This window comes from Oryzias latipes, chromosome 4, assembly GCF_002234675.1.
Source record: "Oryzias latipes chromosome 4, ASM223467v1".
NCBI lineage: Eukaryota > Metazoa > Chordata > Actinopteri > Beloniformes > Adrianichthyidae > Oryzias > Oryzias latipes.
This window is the reverse complement of record NC_019862.2, coordinates 3,215,483-3,232,502: the sequence shown is the minus strand read 5'-3', so window position 1 is coordinate 3,232,502 and position 17,020 is coordinate 3,215,483. Positions and strand designations below refer to the sequence as shown.

At 47.7% G+C, this 17,020-nt stretch overlaps 3 protein-coding genes across 4 annotated transcripts; 1 reads left to right on the top strand and 2 right to left on the bottom strand.

Annotated features, from left to right (window-relative positions):
* Nucleotides 1-56: 56 nt before the first annotated feature.
* Nucleotides 57-5,240, bottom strand: LOC101171319 (vacuolar protein sorting-associated protein 4B). Its single transcript, XM_004067609.4, has 11 exons — nt 5,007-5,240; nt 4,066-4,177; nt 3,841-3,985; nt 3,317-3,375; nt 3,124-3,243; nt 2,880-3,036; nt 2,645-2,793; nt 1,338-1,419; nt 1,035-1,254; nt 809-949; nt 57-734 (listed from the first exon to the last, which is right to left on the bottom strand). The coding sequence occupies exons 1-11, from the start codon at nt 5,025-5,027 to the stop codon at nt 633-635; spliced, it is 1,308 nt and encodes a 435-aa protein (XP_004067657.1). The 5' UTR covers nt 5,028-5,240; the 3' UTR covers nt 57-632.
* Nucleotides 5,241-5,953: 713 nt separating this feature from the next.
* On the bottom strand, nt 5,954-10,805 carry ankrd29 (ankyrin repeat domain 29). Of its 2 annotated transcripts, XM_004067608.4 has the most exons (10): nt 10,573-10,805; nt 10,085-10,195; nt 8,829-8,927; nt 8,457-8,555; nt 8,149-8,247; nt 7,346-7,444; nt 6,736-6,834; nt 6,488-6,583; nt 6,322-6,420; nt 5,954-6,243 (listed from the first exon to the last, which is right to left on the bottom strand). In XM_004067608.4, exons 1-10 carry the CDS (start codon nt 10,582-10,584, stop codon nt 6,157-6,159), a joined length of 900 nt encoding a protein of 299 aa, XP_004067656.1. In that variant the 5' UTR covers nt 10,585-10,805; the 3' UTR covers nt 5,954-6,156. The 2 variants fall into 2 exon arrangements, with proteins under 2 accessions (XP_004067656.1, XP_011472028.1); XM_011473726.3 differs by lacking the exon at nt 10,085-10,195 and having other exon boundaries at nt 10,573-10,804.
* A 1,376-nt stretch (nt 10,806-12,181) lies between these two features.
* On the top strand, nt 12,182-14,516 carry LOC101170830 (cathepsin L1-like). Its single transcript, XM_004067607.4, has 8 exons — nt 12,182-12,249; nt 12,519-12,664; nt 12,739-12,858; nt 12,994-13,158; nt 13,238-13,459; nt 13,531-13,699; nt 13,868-13,973; nt 14,059-14,516. Exons 1-8 carry the CDS (start codon nt 12,219-12,221, stop codon nt 14,156-14,158), a joined length of 1,059 nt encoding a protein of 352 aa, XP_004067655.1. The 5' UTR covers nt 12,182-12,218; the 3' UTR covers nt 14,159-14,516.
* The last annotated feature ends 2,504 nt before the right edge of the window (nt 14,517-17,020 follow it).

The window sequence follows — 17,020 nt, the reverse complement described above, 5'->3', positions numbered from 1 at the left end:
GCCGCTATAGTCCAGGTCAGTGCCGGCTCAGCCGTTACCACAACAACACACAGCACCACCCATCAGTCCATTTATTTTGTGAGAAGCGATTTAAACCGAAAAAATAACATTAATACAGTAGTAAAAATTTATTGAATATTCATTTCTTAAGTGGCCGTGGTATCAGCGGGATGATGGCCTTCAACGTGACAATTATCAGAAATGACTGTACGGCAGCAACCGTGTGACGGCTCTGGCTTTCATGTCGTCCGTTAAGTTCTGATAACGGACACCTCGGCGGCCATTAACCCTCACATAAAGAGTAGCTGTTTCCTTTCAGTCACCCTCATCAAACCCAGAAGGTTTTGCTTGTAGTTCTACAGAGAAACTGAGTAAATAAGTTCAAAGAAGACCCCCAACCCCCCATGACTCACTAGGAAAAAAGTCTCAAAGTGCAACATGAGCCACCTTCCATGAGGCGGCGTTCTTAGTGTCAGAAAAACAGATTCCTCGTGGAAATGACCTTTCCTCCAACTGTTGACCTAACGGTGACAAGAATACCTGTTCATAAAGATTTCTGAGAGGAAAGAGCTTTAAACGTAAACAGGAGCCTCTGCAGGTGCCAGCCGCTCTGGTGTTGCCCCAAAGCGGCATCAGCCTTCCTGACCAAAGTCTTCGGTGAACTTCTTCAGCTTTTCCAGGTCCTGCTCGTTGACCGTGGGCTTGGTGCTGCCCACTGAGCGAAGCATGTCCGCCTGTGCGAGAAAACCCAGCAAATCACAGTCAAACCTCAGTCCCCGTGGTTACCAGCAGCTGAGTGCCCACTCACCATGCACACAATCGGCTCCAAAAGTCTGTCTCCAGGAACTTCCATCCACGCCATCTCCATGGCGCCCGGATCGCCGGGTGAGCACGGCGTCAGCAAGTCGTCCACCACAACCCCAGGATTGTTCCACGTGGAGCCCTGGACCTGAGTCAGCGTGTCAAAGCGGGGAAGACGTTAAGCTGGTGCACATCTTTTGAAAAGTGAGTAAGTCTGGTTTCCGTGGTTTCACCTTCTTGAAGTGAGTGGCGGACTGAACCCTCCTGACAGGCTGCATCAGGGCGTCCCGGACTATGACGCTGATGTCTGCTCCAGAGTAACCGTCCGTCTTTCTGCCCAGCGTGACAAAGTCCGCCTCCGTCAGGTTGTTGGGGGTGGAGCCCAGGTGGAGTTTGAACATGGAGGAGCGAGCATGCTCCTCTGGCAGAGGAATGTAAATCCGCTTTTCAAACCTAAAGGAGACTTGGCTTTAGACGGAAAGCATTTCATCTGTTTTCCACCTCCAGGGGGGAGAGGATGATGGTCAATGACTGACCTTCTTCGGATGGCTGAGTCTAGCGTCCACGGTATATTTGTTGCTCCAAGGACGAGGATTCCTTCGTTGTCATTTCCAACACCTAAGAAAAGGCCAGAACCACAGCGGTTCAGGGACTTTTCACAACTTCATTGAGGCACGAAAAACACTTTTTTTTTTTTAAACTTATCCTGACCAACAGCTGAGCAGACAGACAGGAGCTGAAGGCGTTTTGTGTTGGACACATTTTACTGTTACAACAGTAGTGGATCTTCGGACACACCAGGGGTTTATCCATGTAAACCCCTTTAGTAATTTAGTCGTAACTTTGTTCATAATAATTACACGTGTCTCTTTTTTTTCCGTTGGACCGGACAGAAAAGAAGAAGAGGAAAGAAGAGGGGGATGTTGGAGACAGGGGGGGTAAGGGCGCAGAAGAAAAGAGGAAAACGGGGAGTTAAGAAAATCTGGAAGATGATTACAGAAGTGGATTACTCTTCACAGACATATTCATGTGTTACAAACGTACCTGTTGGCACCAAAAATCTTCACATACAATCCTGTCAACATGTTCACACACACACACACACACACACACACACACACACACACACACACACACACACACATGTGCACACAAACCAACACATGTAAAGTATTTCATTCAGTCACACATACTATTGTGCAAAGGCGAGATAGCACCTGTGCTCAGGTGTTTATGTTCTGCTGAGGTGGATGATGGAATGTAAAAAGAGGGAAATTCTACGGTCATTCCCACAACAAGACCCCCGCTGAAGTGGTAGCGGTAGCCAGGGCCCCCCCACACCGGCATGGTACAGCAGATCGCGGGAATCCAGCCGCCGGGAAGTCCAGGACACCCAACGCCAAAGAGCAGGGAGGCATAGGGGCACGGAGAGAGCAGCCCCCAGCCCAGCCAGGAGGATTGCTCTCTGCCCCCGTCAGTGGGCCCTGCCCGCCCCCAGCCCTAGACGAGCAGCCCACCACCACCCGTGGGTTTCGGGGATTCCCCCTTCCCAACCCCAGGCACGAGCCAGGGCCCCCCAAGGGAGACCCGCTCCATGCTCCAGGCAACCACCCACCCAGCCCGCAGGAAGTCGGGAGAGAGTAAGGGAGGGGCCGCCGACCTCCGTCCATGAGGAAGTGGGGGTCCCAGGGGAGCGCAGAAAAAGCTTTTGGCGCCCAGAGACGCTGCCTGAAAACCTCCTTCAATTCAAACCCTGACCATCAGACTTTTGGAGACAGTGATGGAAAGAGAAGGTCTGGCATGGGGGGGGGTCAACCCCCAGCTTTCGGTGGCGTAATCTCACCCTGCATCTGGACCAGGAACTCTGTCTTGATTCTGCGAGCTGCTTCGCTTTCATTCTCGCTCCTGGAGCCGCACAGAGAGTCGATCTCATCGATGAAAATGATGGACGGCCGGTGTTCTCTGGCTAAAGCGAAGAGGTTCTTCACCAGCCTGGAGAGAGAGAAATGTAAGAGGAGAGATATGGATCTGTCCTCGTGCTTCTGGCTTCGTCCTCGCAGAAAGAACTCAACGCTCACTTTTCACTCTCCCCCAGCCACTTGGACACCAAGTCGGAGGAGGACACAGAGAAGAAGGTGGAGTTGTTGGCTTCTGTCGCAACCGCCTTGGCTAAGTAGGATTTTCCCGTTCCAGGGGGGCCAAACAGAAGGATCCCCCGCCAAGGAGTTCGCTTTCCTGCACAGATGGAAACAGCATTTCTGCTAAGAAGCCGTGGCAGCGGTGTCTGGAAGGCCGGACGGCGTGGTGGTGGTGGGGGGGTACCTGTGAACAGGTGAGGGAATTTTATGGGCAGAATGACGGCTTCTTTCAGGGCTTCTTTGGCCCCCTCCAGGCCGGCTACATCGTTCCACTTGATGTTGGGCTTTTCCATGACGATGGCGCCTGAAAGACACCAGGGAGCGGTGAGCGGCGCCGCACGCAGGGACAGAGGAGCCGCCGCCACCGTTCCCCTCACCTGAGAGCTGGTCTTTGAATTTCTTCTTCTCTTGGTTGTCGCCTTCGTCACTCTCACTTCTGAAATGAAATCAAAAAAGTCATTTTTAAATCTACGCTTAAAAGGGACGATCAGCGGGGAGGGGGCTCCACGCCGGCTCCCTGCAGCTTCGTCTCTGAGGAATTCCTAAATGGAGCCGGATTTCCAAATCCCAATTCAATTCCGTTTACCGTTCAATACCATGGGGGTCAACCATATGCATTTTTTTTTCTTTTTTGTCCAACGAAACTTTTGTTAGATTAAGAAAAAACTGTTTTTACTGAACTTGTGGCTTAGAGTGAAGAAAGGTGGAACTTTCAATATTAAAATGAGAAAATATCCATCAAAACGATCAAAAAGCTGTTTTTTTCCTGTAAAATTACAGGGGATGACTGACGGGTGGTGAACTGACATAGCGTGGTTTCATTGACCATCACTTCATTAAGGATGAATTCCTTCATTAAGCCCAGTCCCCATACTCAGGAAAATGCCCCGATGCCTCTCACCCTTTGTCCCCCGCCTCTTTCACGGGTTTGGCCGTCTCCTGGTTCTCCTTCTTCTTCAGGTATTCCTTCAGCTGCTCGGCTCTGTCCAGGTAATCCGCACACTTGGCCCGGATGCTCTGCTTTGCTCGATCCCCCTGAGTCTCATCTGCAGCAACGACACCATGGAGCTCACAAGCGCACAGAGGCAAAAATACAGATCCCACCAACGCCGTCGGGGACGCTCACATTTGACCACGTGAAGGAAATACTGCACGGCGTGCTGGTAACAGCGGAGAGCCTCCTCGTAGTTTTTGGCTTTATCCTCCTCCGCAGCCTTGCTGGCCAGATCTATAGCTTTCTGAGGACAAACATGAAGACAAAGTTTGAAAAGAAGCAGGGACTCCTCAAAGACACGCCCACATCCTTTCTGACGACAGAAATCCTCTGAATTCAGGCCCGGAACCCCGGATTTCAGGGCCAAAGCTGATGTGCTGGAAAGAACGGTTCAGACAGGTTCATGTGTGGTTTGTAGTGAGGACTTTCAGATCACACCTGCGCACAGGTGCAACACAAAGGAACTCGGGAGTAGTTGAGTATTTGACCAAAAAGAGTTACAGCTGTCCCGCGGTGATGTCGGTTTTAGGTTGGGATCATTCCAGATTTCATTTGAGAACCTCTGAAATTTTAATATAAAAAATAATTTGATATTTTCTGCATCTGTGATTGCAAAATAATTTGGTGTGTCTGGTGTTGGCATGTCGGTGCCACAATTCGGCATTTATGTGGATTCCTTAGATCACATCAGAAAATTAACCATTTTTTTAAAAAAAAACATAGTAAAATGAATAGGATCCTTTGAACACAACTTGGGGAAATGTTTCACAGTAATCCATTTCTTTTTGCAAAGCAGAGAGTCTAAGATTTGGCTTCAAATCCCCGCCATATCATGAACTTGTTAATTTGTTGACGGTCCCTAAGAGACACTGTGTGTCCAACATGACACTAACTTCACCGCTTACAGCTGAATAATGCTTAGAATCCTTCAAAAGACTTGAAACCGACAGTCATCGTTTACTGACCAAACGAAGACTGGATTCAATGGTTGTTTCCTATTAAAAGCCGGACAAAAAAGTCCTCGTTTCATGCTAACGAAGAAGCAGCAGGTAAAGGAAGTTTGTCAAACTCACCTGTAAATTACCGGACGCCATCACAAACAGGTAATGATGTCAGGAAAACGCGGCTGATTTGGTTCCAGAGAAGCCCACAAAGGTTTAAAACGGAAGGCTTTTTGACGCGGCAGGAACTTTTTTTACACTCGTTTGATGAAAGAACAACAGTAAACGCAGAGAAAAAACATCCTGGTTTGATTCTTCCGCATCCAAAGCTCCATTTCCGCGGAGATCACGTGACCCGACGATGCTGTCAATCAACTTCAGTCCGAACCTCTGTGAAGGAAGACATCTGTCCCATCATCGCTTTTTGAAATGAGCATTGAAGAATATGATTGTAAAACAAATGATTCACATAACTGAACAAAAATACAGACAAACAATAAAACACAGAAATACTAAAAGGTTTTCATAAAAGGTGAGAAACTTTCCTGCTTTTTATTTGTCATGAATTTCAAGAAATTAAAACATAAACCAATCTCCTTAAAATATTAAACAGGGGTTTAGTTTTTGAAATGATTTCCAATTTTACTAAAACAGAGAATTTGGAAGAACACCAGAAATAAAAAAACATCCCAAAAACTCTTAACAGACAGATGGTCAACACAAAAATGCAATTATTTTCCTCACATCCAAATCATAAATGTTCTTTATACAGCATTTACGATTTTAAAATGCACTTCTTAGGATTATAGATTGGTCGGGAATTTGATAAAAATTGACATCAGTTTGCTCACTTCCTCATGATTTTGTGAAATGTATTTGGAAACGACTCTTTGACAGAAGAGCGGCGTATGAATGAATTTGACTTTAGTGAAGTGGTGACAGATTGTCCGTTCTTCAGCAGAGAGGGAAGCTGCATTTGAATTTGTTGAAGTCCCGTGGATGATATTTGGATTAAAGACGGAGGAACTGCATCCCATCATCGCCTTCTCCTGGGCAGACGTGCACCACAGACACAGGTCTGTAGGACATGTTTTTATTCAAAAGGCAAATCAATCACGTGTTATATTTCTATTCTAAGAAGAAACGGACCAAACAAACGGCATGTTCTGCATCACAGACGTTTATATGTTTACATCTGCACGCATGTGCTGTGCAGCTTCCAGGACGATTTGACGCGGCTGCATTTCCTCTGCAGGTCTTCTGCTGCCTGGACACCAGGAAGTCATGAGCCTCCTTCATGTCTAGTCTTCTGACTTAAAAGCATCAGAATGCGATGGCTCTTCGTCAGGTCTGCAGGTAGTTGGTTCTTCTGCAAGATAACCAGGAGGAAAACCTTTAACAGAGCCCAACAGCTGGACCCCCCCCCCGCGTGCCGTGTAACCCTCACCTGGTCCGGTAGGGTTGGGTCTGCTCCGGCCCCCAGCAGCAGCCGAACTGTTTGAACATTTCCAGCCATCACAGCAGCATGGAGGGCAGTGGAGCCATTCTGCAGACAAACAGGGGCATGAATCTGCTGTGCCGGGACAGACAACGCCGAGAACGCCGCCTTTTACCTGGAGAATGTCCAGAGATGGAGAAAACTTCAGGAGCTCCTCGATCACGTCGTTGTGTCCTTTCATAGCTGCTTTGAATAAAGCTGTGGATCCATCCTGGAAGGACAGAGAAAAGGTCGTGTGTCACACATGTTGGAGACCCTCCAAAAAAAGACGGTTTTCTTCTACATATGTTGCAATATAAACCTATCTGCCAATCAAAGACTGGCATACTTTAACTCTCTGTTCTCTGGTTTCCCCACACGCACCTGTCTGACGGCATCCCGATCCGCTCCACGTGACAGCAGCACCTTGACCACCTGGCTGTGGCCCATCTGAGCGGCGATCCACAGAGGCGTGGTGCCGTCCTGGAGAAGGCGTGGACATGTGGGCGGGGAGACAAACCAACAACCCCAGGATTTCACTGCTTTCCTCTGGACTAAATTCCTGCTGTTCCGGCTTCTTTCTTTAAAGGAACGGAGAACTATTGCACAGTTGGGTTCTCATAATGTTGACTACATTTTGCATTGTCAACCAAAACCAGCAGTGGAGCGACGCACTGAAGAACCTGCTCCTCTGTTAAACTAGAGGCGACAAACCCTGCAAACAAGTGGTGACTAAGGAGACTCCAAACCTGTTCAGACAAAGTTTCAACTATAAACAAAGACGACCTGTTTTGCTCGTGAAAGCAATGCGTGTGACAAATGAAATCTGGAATCTGACATGACGAAGCGACATGTGACTTATTCCGGTGACTTCCTGTGTTATCAGCAGTCTTTTTATAGCCTTTGCTGTTGAGAAATGAGACAACTAGACCTGCGAGTCCTCAGGAATGACATCATTATGTAGTCGACTACGTCAGAAACGGTCAGACTTTACCTCTCGAGGCTGGTTAACCTTGGCACCACATGATAGGAGATGACGAATCACAGTCACATGACCGCCCTGAGCAGCAAGGAAAAGAGGCGTGGCTCCATCCTGAAAAATCAGTCAAACCTCTCAGAAAGTCTTCCAACTAAAGAAAAGCACAACTTATAGTTTTTCCAAAAAGAAATATAATTTTCCCACCTAATAAGGTTGTCCAACATGTACAACAGGCACTAAGGCTGTGTCCGAATTCCCACCCTAACCCCTAACTACTAAAAAACTATATAGCGGGACTGTGTAGCGCCCTTAATTTTAAAAACATTCGGCCACCACGCTCACTACTTTTTTTTTTTTAATGGCGGATATGACGTCATCGATTTCACTAAGTTAAAATCTAATTGATATGAGCGTTTTCTGACGATTATTTATGAGTCCACTGTCTTCTGAAGATAAAAACCTTGATGGTTTATTAAAAGAAATACATTGAAATATATGTTTTTGGCAAATATTGTTTCAACGCAATGCATTGTGGTCTATATTCGCCGATCTCGTGAGCATCCATGCACACTGGTTTTTCACAGAGACTTCTGGGTAATTTCTAGGGCCCTGGATTTTGGAATTGTAGATTCGGACAGCACTAGAAAATGGCAAACGCACTATATAGTGAGTAGGGAAGGAATTCAGACACGACCTAGTCTGCAGAAAGCTGAGAGGCTGGATTCCTGCCGCAGCACGGGAGGCTAAACATCACATTTGTGACTTTGAACCTGAAGGGATGCAGACTAACAGCAGGCTGCAGACGTAAAGGCTCTCACGTTCAGCTGGTCGTGCACATTGGCTCCATTCCTCAACAGCAGGTCCACGACTTTAGAGTGTCCGTACTGACAGGCGACCGTGAGCGCGGTGCCGCCGTCCTGTCACGGGACAGGAACACCGGAGACACAAACGTTCAGAGGCGTCCAGAGAGAAAACAGAAGTCGGATGAAGAGGCAGTGAGGCTCAAAAGTGCAGGATTTCTGCATGATTGGCTGCTGTCGCTACACATTTAAAAGAACATAGCATCACAGCTCTCCACATCACACCCAGCATGTAAGAGGCTGTGAGAGGCGTCACCGCCGCATACCTTTGTCTGGAATTCAGTGGAGGCACCGAATTCAAACAGGAGCTTTACCACATCGTGATATCCGTGCTGGGAGGAGAAGAACAACGCAGAAGAACCTGTCTGGGAAGGACGATAAAAAAAGATAAACATGTCTGTGACTTTAACCCTTACGTTAAGCACCACCTTTGATGGTTCTGACATAAACAACACAATAAGCCAGAATTCAGGGGTCTTTCCTGTGAAGCTCCTGTCACTCACACACACGGAGACGCTGCTCTGAAGAGCTTCAAAAAGCACAACAGCAGAAAGAGACTCTCATCCCACAGAAGCTCTGAGCGGTTCACACAACATTAAGGCAAATCAAGCAGAAAGCAGTTCCTGAAATGGCTTCACCTCTCTCTGATAGTTGATGTCTGCTCCCTGCATGATAAGCTCTTTGACACAGTCATAATGACCGCCATGAGACGCCACCATCAGTGCAGTTGTCCCGACCTAAAGAGACAAAAATGTTAAGACTCCCGTTTAAAATTGGAACCACTGCCTAGGAATCTCACAAATGTAGAGCTAAGAGGGTTTCCAATATGAAACTCTGAACATCTGACTTGATGGGACAACAACAAAAAAATACTATGACAAGCAGCTCAGCAGCCGGGACATGCAGCATCCATAGTGTCTCTGCAGCTGAGCAGCCGGGACATGCAGCATCCATACTGTCTCTGCAGCTGAGCAGCCGGGACATTCAGCATCCATACTGTCTCTGCAGCTGAGCAGCCAGGACATGCAGCATCCATACTGTCTCTGCAGCTGAGCAGCCGGGACATGCAGCATTCATACGCTGTGTCTCTGCAGCTGAGCAGCCGGGACATGCAGCATCCGTACGCTGTGTCTGCAGCTGAGCAGCCGGGACATGCAGCATCCATACTGTCTCTGCAGCTGAGCAGCCGGGACATGCAGCATTCATACGCTGTGTCTGCAGCTGAGCAGCCGGGACATGCAGCATTCATACGCTGTGTCTGCAGCTGAGCAGCCGGGACATGCAGCATCCATACGCTGTGTCTGCAGCTGAGCAGCCGGGACATGCAGCATTCATACGCTGTGTCTGCAGCTGAGCAGCCGGGACATGCAGCATCCATATGCTGTGTCTGCAGCTGAGCAACCGGGACATGCAGAATTCATACGCTGTGTCTGCAGCAGAGCAGCCGGGACATGCAGCATCCATACGCTGTGTCTGCAGCTGAGCAACCGGGACATGCAGCATTCATACGCTGTGTCTGCAGCTGAGCAGCCGGGACATGCAGCATTCATACGCTGTGTCTGCAGCTGAGCAGCCGGGACATGCAGCATTCATACGCTGTGTCTGCAGCTGAGCAGCCGGGACATGCAGCATTCATACGCTGTGTCTGCAGCTGAGCAACCGGGACATGCAGCATTCATACGCTGTGTCTGCAGCTGAGCAACTGGGACATGCAGCATTCATACGCTGTGTCTGCAGCTGAGCAGCCGGGACATGCAGCATTCATACGCTGTGTCTGCAGCTGAGCAGCCGGGACATGCAGCATTCATAAGCTGTGTCTGCAGCTGAGCAGCCGGGACATGCAGCATCCATACTGTCTCTGCAGCTGAGCAGCCGGGACATGCAACGTCCATACGCTGTCTCTGCAGTCTGCATCCACTCGGCCGCTGTTGAGCAGCAGCTGAAGCAGAGGCAGGTTTCCTCTCTTTGCCGCCCAGAACACAGCATTGACCAGGGGGGTGTCCTTCTGGAGGGTCAAAAAACACAAAACACTTTCACCCAGAAACCAAGACGTTGGCATCACATCTGCTGACAATAACAGCAGTGGAACGTCTGTTCAGCAGTAAAAACTATAGTCAGTGTTGAAATACTAATCTACTTTATTTGACACAACGACGAAACGTCCATCTACCAATCAGCTCTCTAGAATGTCTCGAGGTCATGGCTGCGTCACCAGCACAGCCTGACTCCACGATGGAGGAAAAGTTCATGTCATGTCAGCTGCAGGTTTCCTGCCGGAGCTCGGCACGTGATCAAATAACAGATTGCACGGCCCCTACGGTGACGCTGTCATAATTTAGGATGGAGTGTGCGCGAGTGAGACGCCGGTCGTGCACGGTTTACCTTGAACGACATGCTGTTAGAGCTCAGTCGTGACTCATGGCTCTCCTTCCCTTGCAGCCGCTCATTAGCCGCGCTGCTGAGCGCCAGACGGTTGTTTTTGCCGCACTGTGTTTGGGTGTAGCTGGCCGCTCACCGCCGTCAGACAGGCGGCTGGTCAGCTGAGCGCGGTCCGCAGAGAGCCTGCAGAGTCCCCACTCGGCCACCAGGGGCGCCCGGGAGCGCAGTCTGCTGCAAAAACGGTGGTCATTTGAAAGGAAAAGCTTCAGTCCTTATCCTCAGGTTTACTCATTATTGTTAATATATATTAATGTAACTTCCTTTTTTAAAATTCACGTAGTCTTAATGCTTCTACTAGGCTTTTCAGCAAATTCACTGTTGATTGGGGCGGTGCTACAACTCAAGGGGCGGACTTACGATTAGGCAAAGGTGGGTGATTGCCTGGGACTCCCAATGTGTTGGGTTCCCCACATAATTTTTTTTATTTTAAATAATTTACTGTTTAACTCTGGCTATGTCCGAATTCTCTCCATGCTCCATCACTACTAAAAAACTATATAGTGTGGGACTGTCTAGCGTCCTGGATTTTAAAAGCAATGTTTACTACTTTTTTTTAAAAAACGGGAAATATGACATCATCCATTACACTAATTAAAACATTTTACGACGGCCATCTTGATGGTTTATTTAAAAAATATAATTAAATACATTTTTTTCTCAAAATTTTTTCAAACACAATGCATTGTGGTCTATATTCACTGATCTAGTGAGCATCGATGCACACTGTTTTTTTTGGGGAAATTTTTAGGGCACTCAATTTTGGAAAAGTAGATTCAGACATCCCTAGAAAATGGTGAAGGCACCATGTAGTGAGTAGTGAAGAAATCAGACACAAAAAAAACACAAATCACTGAAATGGCATAGGACTGCACATGTGAATGTGTTTCATCCTCCCCCCCCACCCCTCTGCAGCAATGGAATATTCCGTCAACAGCAAGTTAACAATCAGACTGAAACTCTTTGAAGAGACAAAAAACATGATAAGATGAAGCGTAGATATCCCAACGGCGGTGAAAACGCTCGTTATCGGTATACTGTTGATGCAATAAAAGAACAAAAATCCATCTCATACTAAATTCTAACAATGTAAGTTCAACAACAAACCTAATGTGCAGGAAGGAAGACAAAAGAGAGAATCAGAGGAAATCAATAAGAGGATAAAGACATTTGGCACATGGAACCACAGCGACTGTCTCTGTACTCTGGTATGAATCTGAAAGCAGAATAATGCTCAGAGTAGAACAGCATTGCATACATTCATTGGCGCTTTTACATGACTAAAGTGGATCTTTCAATATTGCTTTGGAAAGTTTGATGCCATGTGTTGTGATCAGTCATAGACCTATATTTGAAGGATTTACAGTTTTGCACCTTTAGCTGTTTCTAAATGATAACTATAGGACTGCAGAGTCTGAGCAGGGAAAGCAACTTATTTTTGTTGACTAATGCCAGAGACAGCTGCTGCCAAAAGTGCTGGTTAAGGGATTGACTAAACCTAGAGTAGAAACAAGCAATTACTTCAAAAACTATATAAGGCAGGTTGATAGTTAGTCTGGTTCTGTGTATAGTCTGAGAGGTGCTGTCAAAAAATGGCAACAGAGAGGACTTGTATGAGTGCAGGTAAGCATGCCCAGGCTTTCTATTTATATTTGTAGGAAGCATAAAAGCTGGAAGAGGATATGTTAGGATAAAGAACAAGAAAGAGCGAGTTCTTATTGCAGTAGTTGTTTGCTGAAAGACTCGGATTAGAGAGTGCGGTTTTATTGCGGATTAAAAGATAGAACTCAGTTCCAGTGGAGCTTTCTGGAATGGTTGACAGAGTAAAAGCTGCCGTCTGTTTGAATGCTGTTCTTCCATAGTGTGAATGACTGTCTGGGCATCCGTTGCAGGTCAGCAGAGCAGCTTTCTGCTGCGAGCCACGCTGCTGTACATGCTGCTCTGCAGCCCCCAACACGTGCGCTCTGACTCGGACGAGGCGGTCCTGACTGAGTGGGAAATTTGGAAAAGCATCAATGGCATAAACTACGAGGAACGAGTGAGTCTGAATCTGAAGCTATGCGGCCACATTCAGCGGAGACGTGAGCTGCTATTGCTTCTGTCTGTGTTTAGGATGACATGCAGAGGAGAGCTATCTGGGAGGAGAATCACAGGATGATCAACGATCACAACCAACGGTTTCTCACGGGGAAGAGGCCTTTCTCTATGGGCATGAATAAATATGGAGACTTAGTGAGTAGTTACGTCATTCAGTTTCTAATGAGGATTTTTTTGTCCATCTTAAATATCATTTGTTATAAAATAATTGTTTTGATGCTCCATGACGCTTCACTGAAGCCCACTCTCTCTTGCATTTAACGCACTAAGACAGGACAGGAGTACAGAGTTCTGCAAGGAGCTGTGATGAACGCCCAGTTCGTAAAGAGAGGAAAGGAAGTCTCTGCCCGCCGGCTGCGTTACAATGCAAGGAAATCAGAGGCTGGGTTTGTTGACTACAGAAACATGGGCTATGTCACTGAAGTTAAAGACCAGGTAAGACATCCCATAACGTCCCTTTGTGAGCCTTACCTGTGAATCGGAGTTCAATCAGTGAGTGGAATCCTCTTTGCAGGGTTACTGTGGTTCTTGTTGGGCTTTCAGCACAACAGGAGCGATAGAAGGACAAATCGTCAAGAAAACAGGGCAGCTTTTATCTCTGAGTGAACAAAACCTGGTGGACTGTTCAAGACCTTATGGTACCCATGGGTGCAGTGGTGCCTGGATGGCCAGTGCCTATGACTATGTGCTCAGCAATGGGCTGCAGACGACAGACAGCTACCCGTACACGTCGGTGGTGAGGGTCGACCTTCTGTTCTGGAGAACATGTGCCTGCAGCCAGAGGGTCATGCATGTTTCTCTCCACAGGACACACAGCCTTGTTTCTATGACAGCAGGCTTGCTGTGGCTCACATCAAAGACTACAGATTCATCCCACAGGGAGATGAACAGGCTCTGGCTGATGCCGTGGCAACCATTGGCCCGATCACCGTGGCGATTGATGCTGATCATGCAAGTTTCCTGTTCTACAGCTCAGGTTGGCAGTCACAGTGAAATCCTCATGTGTTCCCTCCTTTAAATAGCTGATCACACGAGTGATCAGAAGGGGCTGAAGCTGATTGGATACTGCAAAAATGTTGTTTAAATATATATCTACCTTGGAATGTTTGGCGTTTCGTCATTAAAGTGTTTGTAACGTTCGCAGGAATTTATGACGAGCCCAACTGCGACCCAAACCGTCTGAGTCACGCAGTCCTGCTGGTTGGCTATGGCTCAGAAGAGGGACAGGACTACTGGATCATTAAAAACAGGTCAGCTGCCTCGGAAGATGTCCCAGCGGGTCTTTTTGTGCCCCTGCCCCTGATCAGTAACCAGGAATTTCTGCTTCTTTTCCAGTTGGGGAAGCAGCTGGGGTGAAGGCGGCTACATGCGGATCATCCGGAATGGAAGCAACACCTGTGGCATTGCTAGTTATGCCTTGTATCCAATATTGTGATGATGATTTTTACTGCTGAATTCTTCCACAAGACTGGAGCTCCTCAAGAGCTGTCAGCAAACACCTCGTCTTAGTTCTTCCCCATCTCATTTCCAGACGTTTGAGCAACGATTCTGTTTACGGCCGCTTCTTTTAGAGATGCAGAACACACGGGGAAACCTTCAGATGTACATAATTTTAAATGCAAAAAGAAAAAGCAGCTTCTTTTGGGGAGTTCAATTAGCCTCTTATAAACATGTCAAAATATTTTAGTGGAGTTGACATGTCTCTAATCCCTTTTTTTCCTTTCCTTTTCTTTCTTCTGAGATGTTCTCTGGCGCATTTTCAGCTGCCCGTCCATTAAAGCTTCTTAATCATATGTTGTCAAAGACTGGTGGTCCCTTTTTTTCAATGAAGTGTCTTAAGTTTCTGAACCACACAGGTAACGTTTTGATTTCCTCAAAGGAAAAAACAATGTCAGTTTACATGCTAAATGTGGAGAGAAGCTAGCATCCGTCTCCATCAGCTCCTCCTCCTACAGCTCCTCCTGCAGCTCCTCCTCCTACAGCTCCTCCTCCTACAGCTCCTCCCCCTGCAGCTCCTCCTCCTGCAGCTCCTCCTCCTGCAGCTCCTCCTCCTACAGCTCCTCCCCCTGCAGCTCTTCCTCCTGCAGCTCTTCCCCCTGCAGCTCCTCCTCCTGCAGCTCCTCCTCCTGCAGCTCCTCCTCCTACAGCTCCTCCCCCTGCAGCTCCTCCTCCTGCAGCTCCTCCCCCTGCAGCTCTTCCTCCTACAGTTCCTCTTCCTTCAGCTCCTCCCCCTGCAGCTCTTCCTCCTGCAGCTCTTCCTCCTGCAGCTCCTCCTCCTACAGCTCCTCCTCCTGCAGCTCCTCCCCCTGCAGCTCTTCCTCCTGCAGCTCCTCCTCCTACAGCTCCTCTTCCTGCAGCTCCTCCCCCTGCAGCTCTTCCTCCTGCAGTTCCTCCTCCTACAGCTCCTCCTCCTGCAGCTCCTCCTCCTACAGCTCCTCCTCCTGCAGCTCCTCCCCCTGCAGCTCCTCCTCCTGCAGCTCCTCCCCCTGCAGCTCTTCCTCCTGCAGCTCCTCCTCCTACAGCTCCTCTTCCTGCAGCTCTTCCTCCTGCAGCTCCTCTTCCTGCAGCTCCTCCTCCTACAGCTCCTCTTCCTGCAGCTCTTCCTCCTGCAGCTCCTCCTCCTACAGCTCCTGCTCCTCCTCCTGCAGCTCTTCCTCCTGCAGCTCCTCCTCCTGCAGCTCCTCCCCCTGCAGCTCCTCCCCCTGCAGCTCCTCCTCCTACAGCTCCTCTTCCTGCAGCTCTTCCTCCTGCAGCTCCTCCTCCTACAGCTCCTGCTCCTCCTCCTGCAGCTCTTCCCCCTTCATCTCCTCCCCCTGCAGCTCCACCCTGTCGTTCTGTAGCTGCAACTTTCTGGACTCTGCAGAACTTAAAGGAGTATTTCATGATCTGCAACCATCTTTTCTTCTCTTTCCCCATCTTGAGTGTGAAAAACTGCAGACAAGCAGGTTTGTGGCTCAACCACTTGATTATGACTTTTGTGCCATCGCAGCAGTTCCACGCAGTCATGCTTCTGCCGCTTTTATTAGCATCCTGAACATCTACTGCTCCACTGTAGACAAAGTAAACCCCCAAAACCCAGTTGACTGGACCCTAGCATGACTAGGATAGAAGAAAAGGCATTTCTGTGTGAAAATACAGGAAGGCCACCTCCCCAGGTTTCTCTGGGACTTCAGTGCAGCTGCCCCTCCCTTCTGCATCTTCAGGCTGCATGAGGAGGAAATTAAGGAGAAGCTTGGATCAGTGCCTTGGCTTCCTCAAATCCACAGCATTTCAACAGTTTTTGGCTTGCTGCAATTAATTAGAGGAATGAATACAAAGTTGGCTGAAAGTTGTCAATTTGCAGGACTTCATGTGCATTTTGTCTTTTTTTGATCTTTGCCTTAATGAGCAAAAGCAAACCCAAAAATCTGATTTGTTCGCATAGTTTTCTCTCAATCAGAGTAACCTCAAAGAGTCATTCACTTGTGTGTTATCATGCTTCAAACGAAGCTTTAAATCTGTGTTACTGTGTGACACAAAGCAGTGCATGATCCAGTTACAACAAAAGCAACAGAACCAGCCGTTAGCTCACCGGCTGCCTTTATTCTGGGCTGTTCAACAAGCTCTTTAACTTCAGCGCTATTTAGCTGTTACGTAACCACACGCATTTGATCATTGAAGCAACATAAGTAAGACCTGCAGGTGTGTCACAACTTTGTGTGTATTTATATTCTGTCCTGTAATTGTAAGTAACAGAATCTTTCCTTTTTGGGACGGGCTGGTTTCAGACCTACACCTGAGCTAATTTCAGAGTAAAGAATACTTCGATTAATTGAATTTACAGATTTACATAGATGATCATTTTTTTGGGACACTTTTCTTGCTTTTATATAACCCTCGACCGGAGAAAGGTAATTTGCCCTGTCTGGATGGGTGGAGTGTTGCTGCCCCAGGTGGAGGAGTTTAAACATATCTTGGAGTCTTGTTCACGAGTGAGGGAAGACGGGAGCGTGAGATTGACAGGTGGATTGGAGCAGCATCCATATTTTTTTTTTTTTTTTTTTTTTTTAACCTTGTCCTGTCCAACAGCTGGGCAAACAGATGAGAGCTGAGGGCCTCTTGTGTTGGACATATTTTATTTTAACAAGAGGGGTTATTAATCTTCAGACAAACCAAAGGTATGTCTGAATAAACCCCTTTTGTAATTGAGGCCAAACTTTATTAATTTCAAACATGTTTGAAGATCTTTGGTGTTGGACCGGACGGAAAAGGAAAGAGGGGAAGAAGAGAGAGGGACGTTAGAGAGAGGGGGGGTAGG

Coding starts and splice junctions, on each gene's coding strand:
- ankrd29 (XM_004067608.4), bottom strand. Junction 7,445..8,148: donor ATGTGCACGACCAGCTGAAC/GTGAGAGCCTTT, acceptor CTGATTTTTCAG/GATGGAGCCACGCCTCTTTT. Junction 6,421..6,487: donor CATCTCTGGACATTCTCCAG/GTAAAAGGCGGC, acceptor GTTTGTCTGCAG/AATGGCTCCACTGCCCTCCA.
- LOC101170830 (XM_004067607.4), top strand. CDS start 12,219: ATGGCAACAGAGAGGACTTGTATGAGTGCAG. Junction 12,859..12,993: donor TGAATAAATATGGAGACTTA/GTGAGTAGTTAC, acceptor TAACGCACTAAG/ACAGGACAGGAGTACAGAGT. Junction 13,159..13,237: donor TCACTGAAGTTAAAGACCAG/GTAAGACATCCC, acceptor TCCTCTTTGCAG/GGTTACTGTGGTTCTTGTTG.
- LOC101171319 (XM_004067609.4), bottom strand. CDS start 5,027: ATGGCGTCCGGTAATTTACAG. Junction 3,986..4,065: donor TTTCCTTCACGTGGTCAAAT/GTGAGCGTCCCC, acceptor TCGTTGCTGCAG/ATGAGACTCAGGGGGATCGA. Junction 1,420..2,644: donor GTTCCTGGTCCAGATGCAGG/GTGAGATTACGC, acceptor GCCTTTTCTTAG/GTGTTGGAAATGACAACGAA.